This window comes from Anabas testudineus, chromosome 24, assembly GCF_900324465.2.
Source record: "Anabas testudineus chromosome 24, fAnaTes1.2, whole genome shotgun sequence".
Classification (NCBI taxonomy): Eukaryota; Metazoa; Chordata; class Actinopteri; order Anabantiformes; family Anabantidae; genus Anabas; species Anabas testudineus.
Window position 1 is genome coordinate 6,442,279 of NC_046632.1, and position 22,569 is coordinate 6,464,847.

General features: G+C 39.6%; 1 protein-coding gene across 2 annotated transcripts in view; it reads left to right on the plus strand.

Annotated features, from left to right (window-relative positions):
- LOC113149516 (1-phosphatidylinositol 4,5-bisphosphate phosphodiesterase beta-1) overlaps positions 1-22,569 on the plus strand; it is a 91,277-nt gene that overhangs the window by 57,886 nt on the left and 10,822 nt on the right. Inside the window, exons 10-32 of one of the 2 annotated variants that reach the window (XM_026341692.1) lie at positions 3,382-3,528; positions 4,866-5,023; positions 6,536-6,618; positions 6,956-7,040; positions 9,837-10,011; positions 10,978-11,064; positions 11,374-11,444; positions 11,604-11,700; positions 11,991-12,075; positions 12,400-12,524; positions 12,688-12,842; positions 12,938-13,102; positions 13,279-13,378; positions 13,545-13,649; positions 13,752-13,867; positions 15,955-16,090; positions 16,458-16,511; positions 16,659-16,878; positions 17,675-17,843; positions 19,064-19,140; positions 19,243-19,332; positions 19,463-19,520; positions 19,724-19,810. In XM_026341692.1, coding sequence (XP_026197477.1) covers positions 3,382-3,528; positions 4,866-5,023; positions 6,536-6,618; positions 6,956-7,040; positions 9,837-10,011; positions 10,978-11,064; positions 11,374-11,444; positions 11,604-11,700; positions 11,991-12,075; positions 12,400-12,524; positions 12,688-12,842; positions 12,938-13,102; positions 13,279-13,378; positions 13,545-13,649; positions 13,752-13,867; positions 15,955-16,090; positions 16,458-16,511; positions 16,659-16,878; positions 17,675-17,843; positions 19,064-19,140; positions 19,243-19,332; positions 19,463-19,520; positions 19,724-19,810 — 2,645 coding nt within the window. Of the gene's footprint in view, positions 1-3,381; positions 3,529-4,865; positions 5,024-6,535; positions 6,619-6,955; positions 7,041-9,836; positions 10,012-10,977; positions 11,065-11,373; positions 11,445-11,603; positions 11,701-11,990; positions 12,076-12,399; positions 12,525-12,687; positions 12,843-12,937; positions 13,103-13,278; positions 13,379-13,544; positions 13,650-13,751; positions 13,868-15,954; positions 16,091-16,457; positions 16,512-16,658; positions 16,879-17,674; positions 17,844-19,063; positions 19,141-19,242; positions 19,333-19,462; positions 19,521-19,723; positions 19,811-22,569 lie in introns of those variants that run through there. The other variant, XM_026341694.1, reaches the window with a different exon arrangement.

The following is a 22,569-nucleotide window of genomic DNA, read 5'->3' on the forward strand; positions in this document are numbered from 1 at the left end:
CTTTTTCTTGGCCAGCAGTAGTTGCCAGGCAACTAGTGGTAGTTTAGTAACTTGTAATGTTTCTGTATTTGCTTTCTTTGCAGTGCTGTCTTCGTTCTGGGTGTTTAAGCAAATTTGTCTGTGTACGTCCCAAATTATTTAATGCAACATTTGCCTGTATTTTGTACATTTGCATTTATCAGAGACACTGTACCGTCTGCCTACTGCCTGCCATGCAAACCATCTTCAGTATCTACCTATAGATAAATAAAAACCTGTCATTAACATCACAAAACTGCACATTTGTAAATTGCATTATAATAAAGAAGCAGTTTTAGGAACAGTGTTACTGTGCAGTGGCACAGAATCATTTATGAGCAACCATGGATGGATGAGCATAGGGGATCCAACACTCCTGGACATGTTGTGCGGTTTGTGTTGTCTGAAGTGTCAGTGGACACAGAGCTGCCAAAACTGGAGAACATCCCACTCCAGATATCAGACATCAAGGTCGGGTATGTGCCAAATTCAATTTTATCTCTCCTGGACAACATGTTATACAAGTGTGCCAAAATGGGTGACTTACTTTACACCATGTTCTGTTTATTACCAAGCAAATCACTTGGTTGTTTTTCTTCCATTATATTAGACCAGATTATTATGAAAGCATAATACTACATCTTGAAAATACTACCTCTATATGAATAATTTAAAATTTATAATATAAAAAAAAAAGATATTTGCCCCTATTTGTCCTCCACCAGTTTCTCCTTCATGTCTTAGAAAGCAACAACAGACCACAAGTGTAAAGATTAGATCGGCCTAGGCATATTGATTACCCTACATGACATGTTGTATGTCTTAAGCTTCCCAGTCAATACCACATGTGACCTTAATGATATCACAGTATGTGACATTATTTCCAAAATCGTCATGGGTGCATTTACCAAGCATTATAGTGCTTTTAGTACTATGGTTTGTTTAATGATCTACTGTACTTTCATAAGAATGTTACATTAAACTACAGATATGAAGTACATGTACAGGGTTGAAGATGTTTATGAATATCTGGAGAGCAAACTATTTAGTCTGGAGGCTATTATTAAATAGTTTGTTTGTTTTTATTAAAAATGCTAATCCATGTTGCCAGAAGAGGTTGTTTATCTAAAAACCTGTTCTGTATATAGTATCATCATTATTCCAGCCACACATGCGCATTTTATTACTTATTACATTGAAACTAAATTGACCCCAACTGACTGAAGCAGAGCATGCGATGAATAATTTCCTCTGAGTAAAGTGCCTACTTTACTTTCTTCAAACATGTGACAAAATGAATCACAGGTTCCTAAATTAGTTTAAATGATAATTTTTAAACTGCATTCAGACATTCTGTTTGATTGCCCAGCGTTTGATTCTGATCAGAGCGATGTGATCGTTCTGTGATGCTGTGTGTTCATCCTGTCCCAGGCTATCTGGAAGCATGCCCTTCTCTGTGCCAGTGACAGATTTCCCCATGTGAAGTATTTATCTAGCCGGAGGAAGTGCTGCCATCTGCTCTGCAGAGGGGTCCAGAGCTCCACATGCTACCTTCACACACACACATTCAGATACACACACACTTGACACACACATGATTCCTATTTCAAGGGCACCCTTACATGCTCACAGAAATGCACAATTTATGAGTGGCCATGTGCATACTAAACACAAGCTTTCAGAGTCCACTGAAAAAACGTAATGTGAATGCAGATGGACTCAAACATTCCAACATTGTATGTAAAAAGATGAATCAAATTGAAAATGAAATAAGACACTTAAATCTCGCACATCCAGAGTGGATAGTGGCACACGTGTTTACACTGCATTCGTCTTTCAGATTGTAGCCAGAGAATGTTTCTTGTGACCCTTTTTTTTTTACAGGTTATCAGTAAAATCATGTTGCATTTCGTTTGCAGTTGGCTCACAGCTCAGCACAGTCCTTATTGTGACCAAAAGCCAGATGTTTTTTTTTACTTGAATGTAGCCTTTCATGTACTCTTCATTCAAAGCTGACTTCACCTTTAAAATCTCACCTTTAGAATAACACCTGTAGGTTCTCACTCAAGTACACCCCATCAGCCCAGCTATGTTAACACCATTTTCCCTGTTTGACCTACAAATGTCTTGGGAATTGTGTGTATGTCTGTATAAATGTGTGTGGTGCAACGGTTTGGCCCCGGCCTGGCAAACGGAGGTCCTAGTAGTCAGCAGGGAGTAGGACGCTGAGTGTGACTGAGCTCAGATGTCACAGACAGCAGCCAGCGTTAATTAGTCCAGCAACTCTGCAGAGGGTGGCACCGCATTAATTAGCATAAAGTGGCCGGAGGGACCTGCTGCACCCGTCGAGCTTGCATCACTTAGCATATTTAGCATAACGTCAAGTGAGGGTGAGCATATGAGGAAAGAGGAGGTTGCAGGTATTTTTTTTTTTTTTAGTTCTGCTTTGAGTGCTTGCCACGAAGTATGTTAAAATATAATCTATGCAGGTGTGGTGTGTGATGGGTATGGTAATGTGTATGGAAATTTACATCTTGTGTTTGGATGGTTGGAGATGTGAACGTCTTACCTGCTGTTTATGATTTATTCATCATTATTCAGTTCCTTGAGCATGTTCAGTGAGGACATGAGCTCATTGACGACAGCGAAAAGGCAAAGCTTAACGTGAGTGACCCTGGCAGTCAATCAAGACGAGGAAAGAACAACATCAAGGGCATTTCAGCTTTTTCAGATCTCTTAAATACTTATTATGGATTGAAGCAATGTCAATGGACATTAGTAAAGCCTGAAATGTAGAAAATCATGTTTGTATTGTAAACTGCTTTGTGAGAATAAGAGGCTTTTACGTATTTATCCTCCCAAACCTTGAATATTCACAATGAATGAGGCAATGATTTCACCTATAACAAATTGTTAGAATGTATAACACTGCGACACAGGCTTTAAGGATTAGCCACCGTTGTAAATTAGACTAAATCAAACTAATAATATGAAAGCAACAGTATTAGACCATCTGGGAATACTTAAGAACTTCCTTTCCCTTTCTGCACACTTATTTTGAGGCCCATTTGTTGCTGCTGAGAATCTAAATCTTGCAAAAAAAATATATATATATTTATAAAAATCTGCAAATATATACTTTGATTTTTAAAAATTATTAATGAATAAAAAATATAGATATTTTTTTACACGATTCTTAATAAACAGTGTGTAACTAATTGGGACTATTTGCCCCTTTATATCAAAGTCAAGGAACCTGTTACCCATGTAGTGTATGAGCCTGTGTATACTTACAATAATTCTCGTTAGTCAGATCGAGTTATATTTGAAAACCTGTCTGTGCTCTGTGTTGTGTCTGTGCAGGTCAGATCTCGGTGGAAGGCTTTGCCAGGTATCTGAGTGGGGAGGAGAACAGCATCATGCCCCCTGAGAAGCTGGACCAGAGCGAAGACATGACCTTTCCCCTCTCACATTATTTCATCAACTCTTCACACAACACATACCTCACAGGTGAACACGTACATAAACACACAAGTCAAAAGCCAAAAGGAGAAGGGAAGGAGCTCTTTCCGTCTCTTTGTCTAGTTTACACTCACGTAATCTCACTCAACTCGATTTCACTCCCGAGTGGTTGAACACGCAGATCTTTTATTCTTCTGCACATGAACAGATCGCTCGTTCATTTAGAAATACAATTACGGTTGCACAAGTGAATACACCCGACTTTATACCTTGCAGGTCAGTCAATCAAATGCAGCGGTGCATATCAAGCCCCCTTTTCTGTGTTACCTCTCAAGAGGTTATCCAATCAAGTCATGCCATGAGACACAATTCATTGATATTCATGAGTTAAATATTTCTTTAGACTGGTAGTCACAGTAACTGGCTCCTGGCAGTGCGCAAGCATGGCTTTTTCTCTTCAATAGATATTAGAATTCATCTATTCAAATCTATTCTGGGGGGGAACCAGAGAGCATTGAATCTTTTAAGTGGATGAAATTTCTCCAGCGATCGAAAAAATTGTATTTCTGTAGTAGGCCAGCCTCATAGCCTGTGAAATGAACAGATAATAAAAACAAACAACAGGTTGTTGAATCTCTCCTTACAAGCACTGTATTCTTTAGATCTTCTTATAGTGACACATTATGATATTATACTAGGCAACAGAGACATACAGCAACTTTAAAATCTGTCCATGCAGGGTTTGGATTAAACTCCTTTCTAAAAGGAACCATGGAAGATAATTGGGCTGACAACAGCTTGTGCAACTTATTCATTCATGCTGATGTATTTCCATTCTATTGGCACATGGTAAATTAAACTAATGTTTTATGCAGTGTACACATAGACTTGGTTAGGAAAGAAAGTGTTTACCTAATGGGTTGGATCTGGATGTCAGAGAAGAGAAATAAAGAGATGAGGTGGAAAAGACAAATGGAAAGAGGAATGAAAATTAAAATCACGACATTAATGATACCACAGAACAGCCTCCTAACAAAGTTCAAGAATGCACGCTGCTGCTGTGCAGCAACAATTCCCTTACTAATGTTGACAAGGTGATGAGGTTTGCCTGCTTCACATAACAATTGCTGATGAGAGTTGTGTTGTTTTTACATGTTTTATTATATAGCAATTAATGTGGTTAATGAGCTCCTGAAAAGTGGGAGGCCATGCTTTGTACACACTGTGGTACTTTTCGTTACCTGGGAGCTATTGCCCAAAATGGATTTAGTGAAATCTTTTAGCTTGTTGCAGTAACCTCAGACCTCAGAGATACAGTACTGGAATACAGTTGAATGCCCCCCTGATGTTGTAATCATGTGTGGTTTCTTGTGTGTGGGGTGCAGCTGGACAGCTCGCAGGGAACTCTTCAGTGGAGATGTACAAACAGGTTCTCCTGTCAGGGTGCCGCTGCATTGAACTGGACTGCTGGAAGGGTCGCACCACAGAAGAGGAGCCCGTCATCACTCACGGCTTCACCATGACAACTGAAATCTCCTTCAAGGTAACACGAGGAGAGCGGCGTGATAGCAATGCAGGCGAGGGGTTGGGGAACAGAGGAGAAGGCATATTCTACTGTGAAGATACATTTTAAATATGTGACTGCTTCACAATACCCCCACCCTCCTGCTTCACGTTACAGCAGTTGAACAGCTTCAATGTTAACAACAGAAGTAGACGATGTTCGGTTTGTAGCTGTGACACGGTGTAAACGAAGCAAACAGTAAACAGGCTGTTGTCAGTGAGATAAAATCAGGCTGGATTACATGCATGCATCAAATCCCTCATGCATAGGCAGCCAATCCAATGGCAGCCTCTGCCACTACCAATAATAATTGACATTACTGTAAATACATTTAATGTTGACCACAAATAGAAGAATCAAATGGAGGATTCTAAGTGTAATATTTTATACAGAAGTAACTGCAACACAGAAACACAAAGGGAACCAAAGATGAAAGTACACATGGAGTAAAGCATAGTCAAAGAAAAAGTGGGTAAAACAAAAAGTAGGGCATGCACGCAGCAGATGGCAAATCGTAAGGGACAGGGGTGCACTGAATGGCCCTAAAGAGAACCACTTAATTGAAGAAAGACACGACGAAAAAAAGACAAAATGCTTTTATAGTGGGAGGAAGGTGTGAAAATCTCAGTGCAGAGTGAGTGTCAGGAGAAAAAGAAGAAAAAGGTGGTGGGATTGATTGATAGAGAAAACTTAAATTTAATGGGAGTAACAGAAGAAGTTGAGCGAGCTTAATGGAATTAGTGCGAGAGTGAAATACAGACAGTGAAAAGTTGTGAAAGACGGGATGGAAAAGAGCTACAGATGGAGAGGGTTGAGTTACAAAGATTTTTATTGGAGGAGATGGAGCAAATGGAAATGAAGGCATTAACCGAACTGACACCGTTGTTAATGATGGTGTAATTGACTTAAACAGTCACTGGCTTAGAAAGCCAGATGTTGGACTGTCTTCACTGGGGTGACAACACCGCACGTCTCCACTCTCGTTTTCCGTAAACATATCCACTCTTAAACTTGTGTGACAGGAACAACTCAGAGAACCCTTATTCATCATACAGGATTTTCATTTTCCATCATATTTTCATCATATTTACACCGGCACTGTTCTAATGTACTGTAAAAAAAAAAAAAAAAAGAAAGAAATTTACTGCACTGATGTTACACTGATACCTATGAGACACAGCCACAAAGATCATTTCAGCACTGGTAGCTACAATAGACAGAAATGTGATGCAGCCAGGAGACACAATAGGATCGTCCTATTTCATCAGTTATTGATTTCAGAAGGTTTCAGCAGGTTCACCGGGGGAGGCTGTCAGGCATTCTAGGAAATGTTGGAAATGTGGAATAATTGTGTTTCCAAATGTTTTATTTTTCTGTATCCCAACAGCATATTGATGCAGAAGGTAGTGGTAGCATTGTATTTAATTCAGAGGCTGTGTGTTAGTTAGTAAGATTGATTTATATATTTTTCTTTTTATGTTTATGTTTTAGGAGGTGATTGAGGCTATTGCAGAGTGCGCCTTCAAGACCTCGCCCTTCCCCGTCATCCTGTCTTTTGAGAACCACGTGGACTCGTAAGTCAGCAGATCATTTACTGTTAAGAGTGCAAAGGCTACGGTGTGATTGTCAACCTTATTGATGAGTACTTGTTGAGCAATTGATGGGTTCACACCAATAAGTCCACAGTCAGCCATTTTGTTTTTACCAGTTGTGTAAACATCTGCGTTAAGGGAGAGAGGGGTCTCACTCGTTACTCTGACATTTAAAGGCGCTTCTTTGGAGTGACATGCATATTCATTGTGATATTGATATTTATTAGAGAATCATGTTGTGTGTGTGTGTGTGTGTGTGTGTGTGTGTGTGTGTGTGTGTGTGTGTGTGTGTGTGTTTTCTGTGTGTGATGACTCCCAGGCCAAAGCAGCAGGCTAAGATGGCAGAGTACTGCCGGTCAATATTTGGAGACGCATTACTGACAGAACCTCTGGAGAAATATCCTGTGAGTACATGAGATGCTAAAACACACAGTACACACACACCCCACTTTTTACATATATATATACACAATATAAAACAAAGACGGCTGAAAGGTAGACACCAGAATTAGTGCAGGAACATGTCATTGAACACTATTACAACATGGCACTTTCTTAATATTGACTATTTTGTTTTGTAACCTCTTCTGTGTTTGAACCGTCATATGATTTTTTAAAATCATTTTTTCATTTATTAGTCTGTTTCATGTTTTATTGTCCGGTCTGAAACCTTTTCTTCTGCCATCTTGGCCAAGTCTTCTTTGAAAAAGAGGTTTCTAAGCTCAGTGGGATTTACCTGGTGAAATAAATGTTGGATAAAATTAATAAATGCAGCAACACATTGACAAGCCCTCTAGCACTTGGCCAAATGTGTTGTCACTGCTTTTCCTCTTTCTGTCACTCAAGGCATGATTCCAAACGGCCTCCTAGACCTTATTTCTGTCTCTCTCTCTCTCTCTCTCAAGGCGCCCTCCCCTCCTCTCTCCAGTTTTCATTTTCAATCACAGACACACACATACCTGTGGCTATTTGCGTGCCACTGAAGCCAACTTGTAATGATTAATCTGACAGTCATTTTTATTCCTGTGCACCAGCCCTCTGTTATCATGGGAGAGACTGCAAACGACAGCCGTGTAAGATTAAATTGAAGTGTTTTACGCTGTAATCTAAACGTGGCTTTTCTTGGCAGCCCTTTATCTGTCTCTCCTCTGTTGCCATGACTACCACTCAAAAGCTTGCTTTGTCCCTTTGTGGCCAAACTCCTTTTTTTTTTTTTTCCCCCAGCGGCGTCTTTGTGTGTAATGACGCAGGCACTTACGTGAGGCAAATGTAGACACTCGTCGCACAAACTCTCACAGCGATATTCAGACACCTCTCACAGTGCCTGGTGCACACATAAAAACACGCTGCACCACAATCCTGCACACATATGTACTTTACCATACTGCCTGCTCCTCATGTGTTATTCACAAGGGATGTCTTGTCCCTGCTGGTCTAACAGTATGGAGAAGCTGAAGTTCCCAACAGTCCGATGCAGCTTTATCTCACACATTCAGGGAGCTCCTCCAGCAATGCTGCCTGCCAGATACACAGCCCACTGAGAATTACAGCCTTCTGACTGGATTTGACATTGAAGTATTATCAGGAAGGAGCCTTTTAAATGGAGTGGCAGGGAGAAGGAGAGAGGGAGTTGAGAAGACAGACACCGAGGGAGAAGTTAGAGAGAGAGAGACAGACAGACAGACAGACAGACAGACAAGTGCTGTTGAGGAATCAGATTTCTACCACTGTGCATGTAATAACTGAGAAAGGTGAGCGCAATGACAACCACTCCCCTCTGGCGTTGAGACAGCCGTGTATACAGCATATCAAATGGGATATCAGCTTCGTTAGCCCATGGGGGCAGGGGTAGATAGGGTAATATAGCTAGATTGGTTCCAGCTGAGCCTAGGGTGATAATAAAGAGGATTACAGTTTTCTTAGAAACTCAAGCTCCTCCTGTGTCTTCTCCCCACAAAAACTCTCATTCGTGTTGACCGGAGACAATATTTTTTGTCTGCCTGCTCTTTCAAATTATTTCAAATTTGCATTTTTCATGAACGTCTGTTGAAAACATATGAAACAAAATTAAGAAAATCGAGCTATTTTTCAGGCAGGATTAGTTTTAAGCTCCAAACCAGACCAGAGTTGGCTAAGTGAACCGTATTCATCCCTTCGGGATTGAGAATAAAGACGACAGAGTAGCAGGCATACATTTTTAGAGCTAGCACTGGAGACAACTCATTTTTAAGCACATATTTATTGTTGCTCTTTATGATTATTCTTTCACTTAACCCCCGTTCTGTATCCATTGTTTAACAGTTTCCACTTAAGTGGAATTGTTTTAGTGAAGCCAAGGCAAACAGGACATTTAATCTGTATCTTATCACTTCCTCATAACAACAGTAGAAAGGTGTAGATAGATGTGGGTGGCAGCTGGAAAAAAAGCTGCATGGAAAAGTTTTGCCTAAGCTCGGTGTCTGAACCAGTGTTCCCCTGCTCTTGCAAGGACTCAAGTAAAAGTTAGAAAAGTAAGAAGGGTTTTAAGTTATAGTTTTGTTTATAGCTGGTAAGTTGTAAACATAGCAGTTGTCTGTGTATTCGACATCACTGCTGACTTTCTCGGTCTGTCAATGCATTATTAATATCCCTAAACACTGTGATCCAAAAACACGGTACCCCATGAATAAATCAGAGATCTGCCTATTTCTAGCCAGCTCTCTTGAGAGGGTGAGTGTTTGAGTTTAATGCTGAGTGTCCCCCCAGGAAGCTGATTTTGTTGTTGAAAGTGTAAACTTTTAAGTTGTTACATCAACAGACTTTGTAATGCTCATTGCTGATCCTCTCACTCACTAATAAACTCCGCTCACAAAATCCTGCATGATGAATTTTGAACAGAATAAGATTTTTTTTTTAATCTGCTATGAATTTACATGTTTAGTGATTCGCGCCATAAAACAATGTCAGTATTTCCTTCCTGTAATTACCTAATCTTAAAACGGCAGCCCTCAGAAACATCCTTACAGTGTCATTTTGGATCATTATGCTTATCACAACATTTCTTTTTATCATTTCCTTTTGTTTGAACAGTTGTGCTGGTTACCAAAAAAACATCCTACATGTATCTGTCCTCAAACAGGCCCTGGAATCGTACCACAGAGCAAAATCTACCTTGACTTTTTGTTGTTTAATTACCTTTGTCTTCCTCACACTGCTTCTAGCTGGAGGCTGGCGTGCCTCTACCAAGCCCAATGGAGCTGATGGGAAAAATCTTGGTGAAGAACAAGAAGAAACACCACAAGACAGAGGGGAGCACCAAGAAGAAATTGTCAGAGCAGGTTTCCAATACCTACAGTGATTCTTCCAGTGTGTGTGAGCCCTCATCCCCTAGTGCAGGTACAGCACTATGTTTAACACAAACACACACACGCACACACAGTCACATGCTAGAAACAGAGACATCACGTCCTACCGGGACAGCTGGCATATCATATTTCAGTTGTAAGATGTGGTCTTAACGGTCTGCATCAATCAGTGCTGTGGACCAACACCTTTGTGTCAGCCAGACACAATCAGTGGATTGAAACAGTGCACTTGTTTATCATTCATCATTTTCATGGCCCTTTCCATCAGCTGAAGGTATTATTGGCTGCTGCATACACTCTCTGTCAGGCGTATACTACACTGCTGGTCACTGGGGTGTCTTGAACACGGGCAAGTAGTGGCCTTCAGTGTGTCCATGTGTGTTCATGCAGTTGTGTGTAAATTACACTATGATGGATATTTCTATTGTGCATTCTGGATATTTATATTTTTACTCAGCTGCTCTCTGGTAAGTGTGTGTGTGTGTGTGTGTGTACATTCATGCTTTAGCGTTTCACATTTTGCACAAGGATTCACATCTTTCTTTATGTTTTTGCGACCACTGTAACATTCAGCTGTAAATTATAATATTGATTAATCAGGTTTAGTTTATCTTGGTGTCCGGGCTGCTGCAGCCTACATTCTTAGATTAACACACACTGCCCCCTAATGTGAGAAATTAAGTAGCGCACGTGTTTGACTGTAACAATCAAACACGTGTGAGGAATTTGAGCTGGGCAATCTGTGCTGACAGATCATGAAACAACCAGTGCATGGCATAGGTTTGATTTTACAAGTGCTTTGGTGACACAGAATACAGTTACCATTGTGTTGTAATTGCACTATAGTAATGCAGATTTGACACAACATGCTGCATAATAATAAACTAAAAATGAGATTATCAGCACTTCAAATGAAGCTTTATTTCCTTGTAGTAGTTTGACCTTGTAGTATTGTAAGATGTGGGTTTGTTGCTTTGAGTCTATCCTTTTCACACAGGTTCAACTAAAGAGGAGATGGCAGAGTCCTCGCAGCCCTCTGATGGTGCTGAGCTCAGCCTAAGGCCTCAGGGCAGAAAGTCTATTGGTGAGTCACATAAGTACATGACCTTACACTCTTTAGTAGAGGGCTCATTAGGCTGGGCTGTAGCTATGGGTTAGTTTGACCATTACAATGTTAAAATTAATTTTATCCGTCAACATGACCTCAAATTCAGACTTATTCAGACTTGTGGCCATGAGCTCTATAGCGTAATTGAGGTAATTGTAGATAATTCCTTGTAAATCAACCTGTGCAATTTTAGCATTGAGTTTGCATTGCCAGCGATATGTACACACATTTCACTTTTTTATCATATATATATATATGTGACAAAACCTATGGCTCATGTTTCAGGTGAGGTGGAGGCAGAAAGCGAGGATGAAGATGATGATGATGATGATTGTAAAAAGGGATCAATGGATGAGGTTTGTGTCAGTTCATGTACTAGCAATGATAGTAATTTACTAATATTTAATGCTCAATGTATTATTTAAAAGTCATGTGCACGTGCTGCCCTCTAGTGTACATAAAACATTCTGCTTTATTACATTTACACATTTGCTTCTGTGTGTTTTCATGTACAGGGTACAGCGGGTAGTGAGGCGTTTGCCACAGAAGAAATGTCCAACCTGGTCATCTACATTCAGCCAGTCAAGTTTAACAGCTTTGAGGGTTCTAAAAGTATGTAAGAACAATTAACATCCAGCCCAACAAGAGAAAACAACCCACATCTGATATTAGTTTCTGTGTAAAGAGTTAATTTTAAGAAATTTACATACAAACTGAGCAAGATTATATCCCTTTCCTAAATACTGTAATGTGTCAGTGACAGTGTTTCGAGATAGTCAGTAAGTATGTACTCCAGCTCAGTGGAACAGCTGTTTTTATGGTAATGAGAAACTTTGACCTTGATGTTTTCGACCTATCCAGTGGCTGTTAGATAATCAACATATCACCATCTCTGCCTGCAGAGATCAACCGCAGCTTCCAGATGTCGTCCTTCGTAGAGACCAAAGCTTTGGAGCAACTGACCAAATCTCCTGTAGAGTTTGTGGAGTATCCTTTTTAGTTTTACTAAACCAGTGCTTTGTACAGCTACATATTGCTCACTCAAGTTTGACTCTTAGTTTGTCTTTACTCTCCTTATTGTAGTAATTAACAGCACACAATCTTCATAATGCTCTTTTTGGTAGTTTATTTTTACCACAAAGAAAAAGGAAATATACAGATAACTGTACAATAGTACTGTAATAGAAATAGAAATAGAATGTTTTATTTGCAATACAATAAAGAGCAGCAGTAATGGTGGCAGTTACAGTTTTGATTGTGTTTTCTGTAATGTAGGTCACAGAGCCTTGTCCTTAACACAGCTCTTTTCAGATACAACAAGCTACAGCTGAGCAGGATCTACCCTAAAGGCACTCGAGTGGATTCATCCAACTACAACCCTCAGCTCTTCTGGAACGCCGGCTGTCAGCTTGTGGCTCTCAACTTCCAAACAATTGGTGATGGCGGCTACTGCAATAAATTGATTTATTTATTTATTGGATGTGTGTGCGTGTGCTTGTGCGTGCTTGCGTGCACGTGTAATTCCTTTATTCCTTCACAAATTCTTCATTTGTTTGTAGGATTGACGACCCATACCAATAAATATCTGTCGTTCCACAGATTTGTCCATGCAGCTGAACCTGGGCATGTATGAGTACAATGGGAAATGCGGCTTCAGACTCAAACCAGAGTTTATGAGACGACCGGACAAACACTTTGATCCTTTTACTGAGAGCACAGTGGATGGGATCGTAGCCAACACGCTGTCTGTGAAGGTATATCTTGGTCCTTTTTTTTATGTTAATCAGTTTCTGTGTGTTTATTTATTTATTTTATGTATTTGTCTCCTTTTCGCTTTTTTTCTGTCCAGATCATCTCTGGCCAGTTCCTGTCTGATAAGAAAGTAGGCACATATGTGGAGATCGACATGTTCGGTTTGCCAGTGGACACCAAGAGGAAAGCATTCAAGACCAAGACATCTCAGGGTAACGCTATCAACCCCGTCTGGGATGAGGAGGCCATTGTCTTCAAGAAGGTGAGCCCAAGTGGTAAAACTCTATATTTAAACAAGTAACACAGATAAAAGTTAGGTTATATGCAAACAAGGTAACAGTAACAAAGCCTGAGCAAAAGATGGAATAAAAATATTTAACAGCAGCTCTGCGGTGCAACTTTAATATAATACTGAGTGATGTTTTTACGTTTTCCTAGGTGGTTCTGCCTACACTTGCTTCATTAAGGATAGCAGTGTTTGAAGAAGGAGGGAAGTTCATCGGTCATCGTATTATCCCTGTGTCAGCCATCCGTCCAGGTGAAAAGACTTTGTTTCAACACGACTCTTATGATCCAAAATATCTTCAAACTATTGACTATATTTCTTGAACACGGTATTACAGTATTGCTCTGGTGCCATGTACACTAGGATGATCTTCTAAATAGCTATTTCTGGTTACACTAATCGCTCTAAAACTCTGCAGGCTATCACTACATCAACCTAAGGAATGAGAAGAACCAGTCCCTGACATTGCCTGCTCTGTTTGTATATGTAGAAGTAAAGGACTATGTCCCAGACACGTTTGCAGGTAAGTTGAACCTATTAAACCAACAATTGCGGAAAACACTGCAGATTCAGTGTCATGTTCAATGCAACCAAAAGGCTGCTGTGCTTTCTTCCTCTACCTCAGATGTAATTGAAGCCTTGTCCAACCCTATCCGCTATGTCAACTTAATGGAGCAGAGAGCCAATCAGCTGGCTGCTCTCACTTTGGAGGAAGGAGGAGAGGAAGATGGGGACAAAGAGGTGTGTGTTTACCAACAAACTACTCTCTCCATCACACTTACAGGTTTTCCCATGTGTCTGATACAGTGTGTTTATGTGTAGAAAGCTTTATGCTGGATAGTGTATTGGTAAGATTGCCGTCTCCATGCGGGAGACTGGGGTTCGTATTCCAGTTGTGGCCTACCTCCAGTAGGGGTCAGCAAGACCTGCCTTTGCCTTGTACCTTGTTCCCCACTTGAAAAGTGCTTTGTATAAAAGCGTCTGCCAAATGATTAAATGTGAGTTGCTCCTCTCACCGTAAGGCACTGACTGGGTTAGAAATTTCAAACATAGGCAGACACATAGGCAGAATGAGAAGCTGCAAAGTTTCTTTTCTTTGGAAAAACACCATTAAGATGCAAATTATAAGGAAATGCAAATGAGGATATTAATAATATCACCACAAAGCACTTCAAAGCCCGCAGCCATCTACCAACACCATTAAAGTGAAAGAATGGATTATTAACCACAGCTTTAGTCAGTGCAGAATCTCAAAGATGTTATCAGCACATTTTCTTCTTCATTCCCATTCGCTCAGTGACAACTGTTCTGCACCCCCAGCACTGCTCCAGCATACACCTGTTGGCTTTGATTCTATGGGTCCTCTGGGGGAAAGCTTGTCATTATGACTTTCATTGTGCTGTGATGTAAGGCGCATGCTTTTCAGGGAATGACAAGTCTGGATGAGATATGGGAATAGTCATTTATTTTTTACAAATGTGTTCAGTTGAATTGTGAAACTGTACAATTGTTATATAAATAGGTCATTGTCCCTGTGATAGTCTGACATGCTGAAAGTTTCTTTTCCCATTTAACAAAAAGGGGGCTGGATTTCAGAATGACAGTCCAGAATAAATTAATCTTCCAATTCAAAAAATGTAATATTGTGCCTTTTATACAGAGCAGCAGCATATTAACAAAGGGTAATGTAATGGAACAGTGTAATGGAAAGGACCTCATTTGTAGTGACAAACCCACAGATAAAGATCACTAAACTCTTCAGTCATACTTAAGTGTTTTATTATATAACTCTCTCACTGCTCTAATAAACCTTGCTTTCACATTCTGCAGCATCAGTTTTCAGCATCAAGCTCTGATCCAAAAGTAGACTAATTTAGTTCATTTACTAATGAACACTCGTAGCAGCTAATGAGCCTGGTATTTCCCTCAGTAAAAATTGGAATTAAACTGACCAGATGACTAGAGAGCAAACACTGGTTGAATGCTAATGTAGTTATGGACTAATGTCAGTGGAACAGGGAACAGAAAAAGGGAGAGATGTAAATAAAGATTGTCAAAGATACAGTTAGGGTAATATAAATTTAGGTTTAGAGAGCGTGGCTGGGCACAGGTTTATCTGGGATTTTTACAAAAGGTGAATACAAAGGAGAGTTGTTCCTGAGGGCCTTGTTTTATGTGATTTGCCAGCTGATATGATTACCCATGAGAGCATAGCTAACACGAGAGCTGTTTCGTGTTGTGACCACGGCAACAGTCACCAAAAGAGGTAGAGCGTGTAAAGGCAGGAGTGTGGAGGGGGGGATTAATGTAGAGCGAGCAGGGAAACGAAGGGGAAGATCTGGCTAGCGTGACTAGAACAGAGATTATTTAAAATTGCATTAACCTTTCAGAGATAAGAGCATATAGTTCGCGATTCAACCGAGCCTGAGGGAAATTAAGATCTGCTGTGCTGGAGCTCTGGAAGCAATGCAGAGAGAGGGTTATCAGAGCTATGTCTACGAACTGTTCAGCAGGACACAGGTACAACAAGAAACTTCTGCAAACAGAAACCAACTTTTGAGGAGATTTTTTACCTCAAAAAAATATAATTTTAGGTTTAGAGGTTCTCTGACACTGAAAGGGAGACATTCTGTTCACATTGTATTCACTGTTCAAACTACTGCATTAGTAATTTTCTATAAGATTGCAGCAGAGAAAAGTGTTGTGGGGACGTGTGCCAAATATCTTTACCATCAAATATTCAAATAGTGACAAAGATGTTCTGTATGAAATGTCTCTGTGATAGACTACATTGGGATGTGTATGTGAATCTTTTGTATGATGGACAGGTGGAGACAGGAAGTGATGCCCCATCAGAATTTAAGTTGGACCAGAGGGTAATGTTGCCTGCAGAAAACGGGCTGAGCCACACACCCATTATCGCTACAAAACCCCCTTCACTTGCCGGCCAGAATCAGTCTGCAGGTACTATACTGTATACGTATTAATATACACATATATTGTTTGTTATATATTGTCTGGCTACAGTTTTACACATAGTCACTGTTGGTGCACTGAACGTTTGATTTAAATCGTTGTTACATTATTGTTGACACGTTATGTTCTCTTGCTTCAAATGAAATTTGATTAAACATTGTGCACCTTTATTCTTGACAACATGCAGAATGTTAAATAAAGTAAATAGCAGTGAATTAATCATTCTTAATCATGGTCATGCACCCAAAATTGATTTGATTATATACAATAACAGTGTATCAATATCATTATTGTTGTTCTTGATGTTGTTGTTATTCATTCTAACTAACCTGTGAACTTTGTTTTTGGTAACAAGGTTCTTCAAAAACATCAATGAAGTCTGAAGACATCATTCACAGTGTTCTTACTGGTAAGATAATCTTTTCAATCCTTACTTCCTGCTGTTATTCACTTTGTTGAATGTGAATTTCAACAATAATAATAATAATAATAATAATAATAACTAAACCCTTAATCTTGCTGATTTTTGGCATGTTTGTGTTTTTCATCCCTGCAGAGTTGGAGGCTCAGACATTGGAGGAGCTGAAGCAACAGAAGGGTTTTGTTCGAGAGCAGAGGAAGCAGTACAAGGAGATGAAAGAGCTGGTTCGGAAACACCACCGCAAGACCAGCGAGCTCATCAAGGAGCACACAGCTCGTGTATCGGAGCTACAGAGCCAGCATCAGCGTCGCCGTGCCGCCCTGCAGAAGACCCACAAACGAGATGGTAAGAAAAGGTAGGTAACCCTCCACTTATCTTGTTGATGCTGTCTTACTGTTGGGTGTCTTATTTGTGTCTTTCCTCTTAAGTTTTAACCTCCATTCTGTTTATGTGTTGTTGATCTTTTGGCCAAATGTAGACACTTGCACTTGCATAGCTGCAGCTAATAGCTACAGTTAGTAGTACCATTTTTTCTACATACTATAGAGAAGGAAAGTTAAGTTTTAGTCACTTACAATCAAACAGCAGGGGCCTCTTTATAAACCCTTACAAGAGCAAGACACACTGTTTTCTCGGAAGATCATGAGTTGAAGACATAGTACAATTTAAGAGCCACAGCTTTCACTTTTTTCTTATCCATAAATAAAACATAGTTTACTTGAGTATACTCTTTCCATCTGTACACATGTTTGTGCTACACACACAAATTGTAGCTCACAGTCTTAACATGCAGCTTCACATGCAGTGAATTACTATGTGAAGCAGAAATAATTGAGACTAGCTCAAGGAAAGTGACTTGTGTGTGAAAAGTGACTTTTCTTCCTTTCTTTTTAATCTACACAAACACCATAAAATGCACATGCATGATCACTGTCATGAAAGGATCCACTGGTTTATAATAGTTAATGTACTGTTAAATTGATCAGTTCTGTATAAATAATATAAATATTAAATATAAACATTCATACTAAGAATGTCTAATTATCCTATGAGTACTAATATGAAGGCTAGTATTTTAATTTGTGGATGTTCTGCTTGTGTGTGTGTGTGTGTGTGTGTGTGTATCTATATATTTGTGGCTTTGTCTCTAGCCGATCCGAACACTCTCTATCGACCCTGGACCAGGAGCTAAGTGACCTGGATCAGGAATGCAGCCAGAGACTTGCAGAGTTGAAGGAGCAGCAGCAGCAGCAGCTCCTCACACTCCGCCAGGAGCAGTACTACAGTGAGAAGTACCAGAAACGAGAACACATCAAGCAGGTGCTCACAAATACACAAAATACACACAACCAATATACACACATATAGATGAGAATGTGGCTGGGTTGGCTAGTAGTCAGGCAAATGGTAAGTAACAGTATTACTCCAAATTTGCCTCATAGCCCTCATTTTCAAAAGATACAATATAATAATAATAATTTAGAATCTGAGAAAACAAGGAAAATAAGTCAAATGCATTGTACAAACTGTGAAAATGATGTTAATATGCTAGAAAAAAAGGAAACTGGTATACTGAGCAGTGAACATCAGGAAACCAACAGCAGCTGATGATGACGCATTGTGAGAGCTGTGAAGGAAAACCCTAAAACAACAGTCAGTGACATCACTAACAAACTCCACAGAGCAGGGATGAATGTATCTGAATGGCACATGGAGCCAAAGCATGCAAGCTTGTCTGGGAAGCACAGTGGAGGTAGTGTCATGGCTTGGGCTTGTATGGCTGCCTAAAGAATAATCTTTACTGATGATGTGATTCATGATTAGGCTGCAGCATAAAGTTGGAGGTGTACAGAGCTTTTAGTTTCTAAATACAGAGAAATCCATCTAAACTAATTGGGAAGAGTTTAATCATGCTGCAAGAGTGGAAGATTTTACCCTAGCCAAGTCAGTTGCCAAGCCTTAACCCAAGTGAGCTTTCAGTTCACCTTCTTAAAAGGGCAATGGAGGGGGAAATTACAAATGAAGTTGGATACTTTAAGAGGGGTCTGTAAAGCCTCACACACCTTTCTGTGTTAGTTGCATTTTCATGGCCACCACAGTTGCTACTGATTTCACAGACCACTGCATTTGCCTCTGATTTTACACTTGCCTTCACTCAACTTGTTCCATCATTAAGCTGTTGTTCTTCATAATCTGCTGACTGTCTCCCACTGTGTTAGAAAGGCTGCCACACATTAACCATATCAAGCAAGTGAAGAAATGCTATAAGCATAAGATCTGCGAACATGTTCTGTTGTATGGTGTGGAAAATTGTGTTCTGCTCTAGTACACCTGCACGGTTAAGGTGTCAGAAAGGTTTATTCAAGCAAAAAGAAAACAAGCATAGTAGAGGAGATAACTGCTATTAAAATAGGCTCGTTTAAATTCTACAAACAAATCTATTTTAGGTAAAATAAACCAATTAACTAAATAAATAAGTATAAAAGCTCCATTTTTTCTTACTGCCACATTCTTATGACATTCTCTGTCTTTCTTTGTAGCTGGTTGAGAAACTGACCGCTATAGCAGAGGAATGCCAGAGTGCTCAGCTCAAAAAGCTGCGAGACATCTGTGAGAAGTAAGACTGTGTTCAGCCAACACACACATACACAAACACGCAGGAACCCCGCGTGTCATTTTTATTTCATGTGTTCCTCTGTCTTTGTCTCACAACAAACAGAGAAAAGAAGGAGCTTAAGAAGAAAATGGACAAGAAAAGACAAGAGAAAATCAATGAAGTCAAGTCGAAAGACAAGAATGTGACAGAGGAGTAAGTGTTTGAACCAGAATACAGTCTTTGTGTGTTTGGTTGTTGTCTGACCACTAGATGTCAGTAATCATTAAAGCTTTACAGTAGTTCCATTGTGACTGATTGTTTGGTTTAAACATGTTCCCCATAGAGAGAAGCTTGAGATCAACAGATCATTTGTGAATGAGGTGGTGCAGTACATCAAACGGGTAAGAGAGGATATGGATATGGTGTGACAGTAATACATTTACTTTACCATCAGTGTAGCTTCAACACTGAAAGTCATACAGTTGTTTTAATATCAATATATAAACGGGACTATCTATGTACTTATTTATCTGTGGGTACAGTAATGTTGCCGATGCCACGCAAAGACTTTATAATGTGTCTGTGTGTGTGTTTGTGAGTGTAGTTGGAAGATGCTCAGAGTAAAAGACAGGAGAAACTACTGGAGAAGCACAAGGACATTCGGCAGCAAATCTTGGATGAAAGACCAAAGGTAAGAAAATGTTAATGTTACAACTTAAATGGGATTATTGTTGGGATGCTGATACTCTACATGCTTCCTTTACTTGCTCACCATTTTGTGGTTAGGTTATTGGACTGTTGCATGGCAGAATCCCGGTTGTCCATTCTGCATGTCTTTGTCAACTTTTCAAGCATTTTTAATCAAAGTGTAAAAACAACTACACAAAGAGCCACCTTGGGTTTATAGATATTAACATTATGAACAGTAGATGTTCTTTTACACAGATCCAGGCTCAATATCTAGTGTTTATTTGTTAAAAAAAAAATACAAAAAACTCACCTTGACCCAAATTCTCCAACAGAAAATTATAGTTGCTCATTTTCACCACTGGGTGGCAACATGGACCAGGTTTAGTAAGAGTCTGTACTGTGTAGCACCCTGAGCTTAATGTTAAGAAAGACATTCTTGAATAAGAGGCCTGTGATGACCTCTGATTACAAAATCATAACTTGGTGTTTTTCCCTTCAAAATTTTTTCCCTTTATTCTCCTATCAGAATATGTCACCCCTGTGTAAATGCCAGTTGCTGTTGTACTTGATATGGTTGCTTACAGTATATACAGTACCATCATGTGACAGGGTTGCTGTCTCGTAACTTGGAGCTCTGTTGCTGTGTCTGTAACAGCCCTTGGCTGTTATGTAATACCATCATGCCACTTACTTGTAAAGGGTCTTTATAGAGAAAGGGATCCTTCAGTGTGCTTATTAGCAGATCTGCCTGCATGCTTCCCAAGAGTTTCACAGCTCCAAACCTTGTCATTGTGCCTGTCACTAAAGGGATGAGTTAGCAAATGAAGAGCATGGTAAGACCAGTGAAGTACTGATATAGCATTAGTGTGGTACTATTAATACGAAAGCTCTTGTACACCTGGGCTGCTGACCAGCAACAAGTGAATTTGCATAGCATTGCTGTAACCTCAGAGAAATGCCAAATATACTGCACAATGCAGAAAACTGTATGGCGTTTTGCAAATGTATTATGTCACATCTAGAAGAACAAGGAATACATTGTGGCTGTGATTTAGCACGTGATTTTGTATGGCATGGATGCATAAAAATCCTAACAGACGGAAGAGACTGGGCTTTATTTAATCAAATCATATCTCTATTGGAGTGCCCAGAATGAATCCCACCTCAATGTGTCCTTGAACAAGATTCTGACAAGGACTGAACTTATTTTATTGATAAGGTGTATCAATTCAAACCACAGGAACATTATATTCTACTAAAGCCATACATGTCTTAGGCACTGCAGTAACACAATTAAAAAATTCTGTGAACCCTGCCGAGAGGCGTAGTTCTCTCCCTAATAAGATATTTGTTATAAAGACCATTATGGTAGTTATGAATATTAATTTTGTCGTGATCATTCTTCTATTAAACGTAAATGCTTGTTGTTTCCTGCTGTTGCAATGTTCTCTTCTTGATCTGGCTTGATAATCTTCCCAAGAACTTAACAAAACGTTTTGAACTTTTAATCTAATCCAGTACAAACCATATCACAGCACACTCCCTGTATAATTTAGATTATCTATCCTTGGCAAGGAGGTGTTATTCTGTTAACCTCACATCACATTTTTACTTGAATTGTCAAATGAATATTTCTTATATCTGCTCACGAGTTAGTGTATTTGAGACTGAGCATGAATCAGTCATATGTGGTTCCATAATCACCCACTCTCAAAGTGACAGCTTCTTTAAACCACTTGTAGGTGAGTGTGGGAGGTGCAGTACAGACCTTCAGCGCAACGCCACACATGTAGTAGCTCTAGCCACAGAGGTGCAATAGGGAGAAATGTAGTGAGATGAAGATGCTACCTAGACCCTAGAGTGAGAGATGACTGTATTTGCACTGGTAACTGTCTGTATCTTACATCATGCAGGTTATTGAACTGCTCCTTTCAATGTGGTTCTGTTGTGATTTTCTAATGATTGAGTTATCAGAAGACCGTTGTTAATAACGCTATGATTACAGTGATTTCATAAGTCAGTAGTGACTCAGTGTGAGCTGTGTGCAACAGTGTCATCAGGATCTAATCATCACTGAACACTAATAGTGGGAGATGCAGCTGCTGTTTTCTTTTCATGATCACTTTACCATAGCAATCAGATTTCATTCTATTAGCAATCATTGTTTCCCACAAAATTGAAACTCGAACTCTAATCTACAGTATCAATTATCAACATCCGGACCATGACAAATTTAATTTGCCTAAAGGTAATTACATAAAAAATTAATCACCTCTACAATATCTGCTCTTATACGATGGCACTGTTTGTAAAATATGCACAAAATGTCAGAGGACAAAGCTCTGGAGACAGCCAGCCGAAGCTGCCCGCAGTTATTTTTGTTTAAAAACTCAGCTTGCTGCTGACAACACTGGAATAGCAACTAAAGTTAAGTTCATTTTTAATTAATCTTGAATGAAATTTAATGTAAATCCTGTAAAACAAAAACTGCAGTTCCTTTAAATTAAGGTGAAACAGGTCTTCAGGAGTGCTAGTGCCAAATCTTACAGAAAGCCTTTTGCTTTCAACTTGTACAAAATATGATGAATTGCCCCTGGTGATGCTGACTCAAGTGATGTCATTTGAGTCAGCATCACCTGAGACTCTGACTGTGAGAAGACAAGACTGTGTTGAATAAAATAAACGACATGAATTGGATTGTTTTTCTTCTTATATGACATGGAGGTCATTTGATTAGGTTATTTATTATCTTAAGGTTTC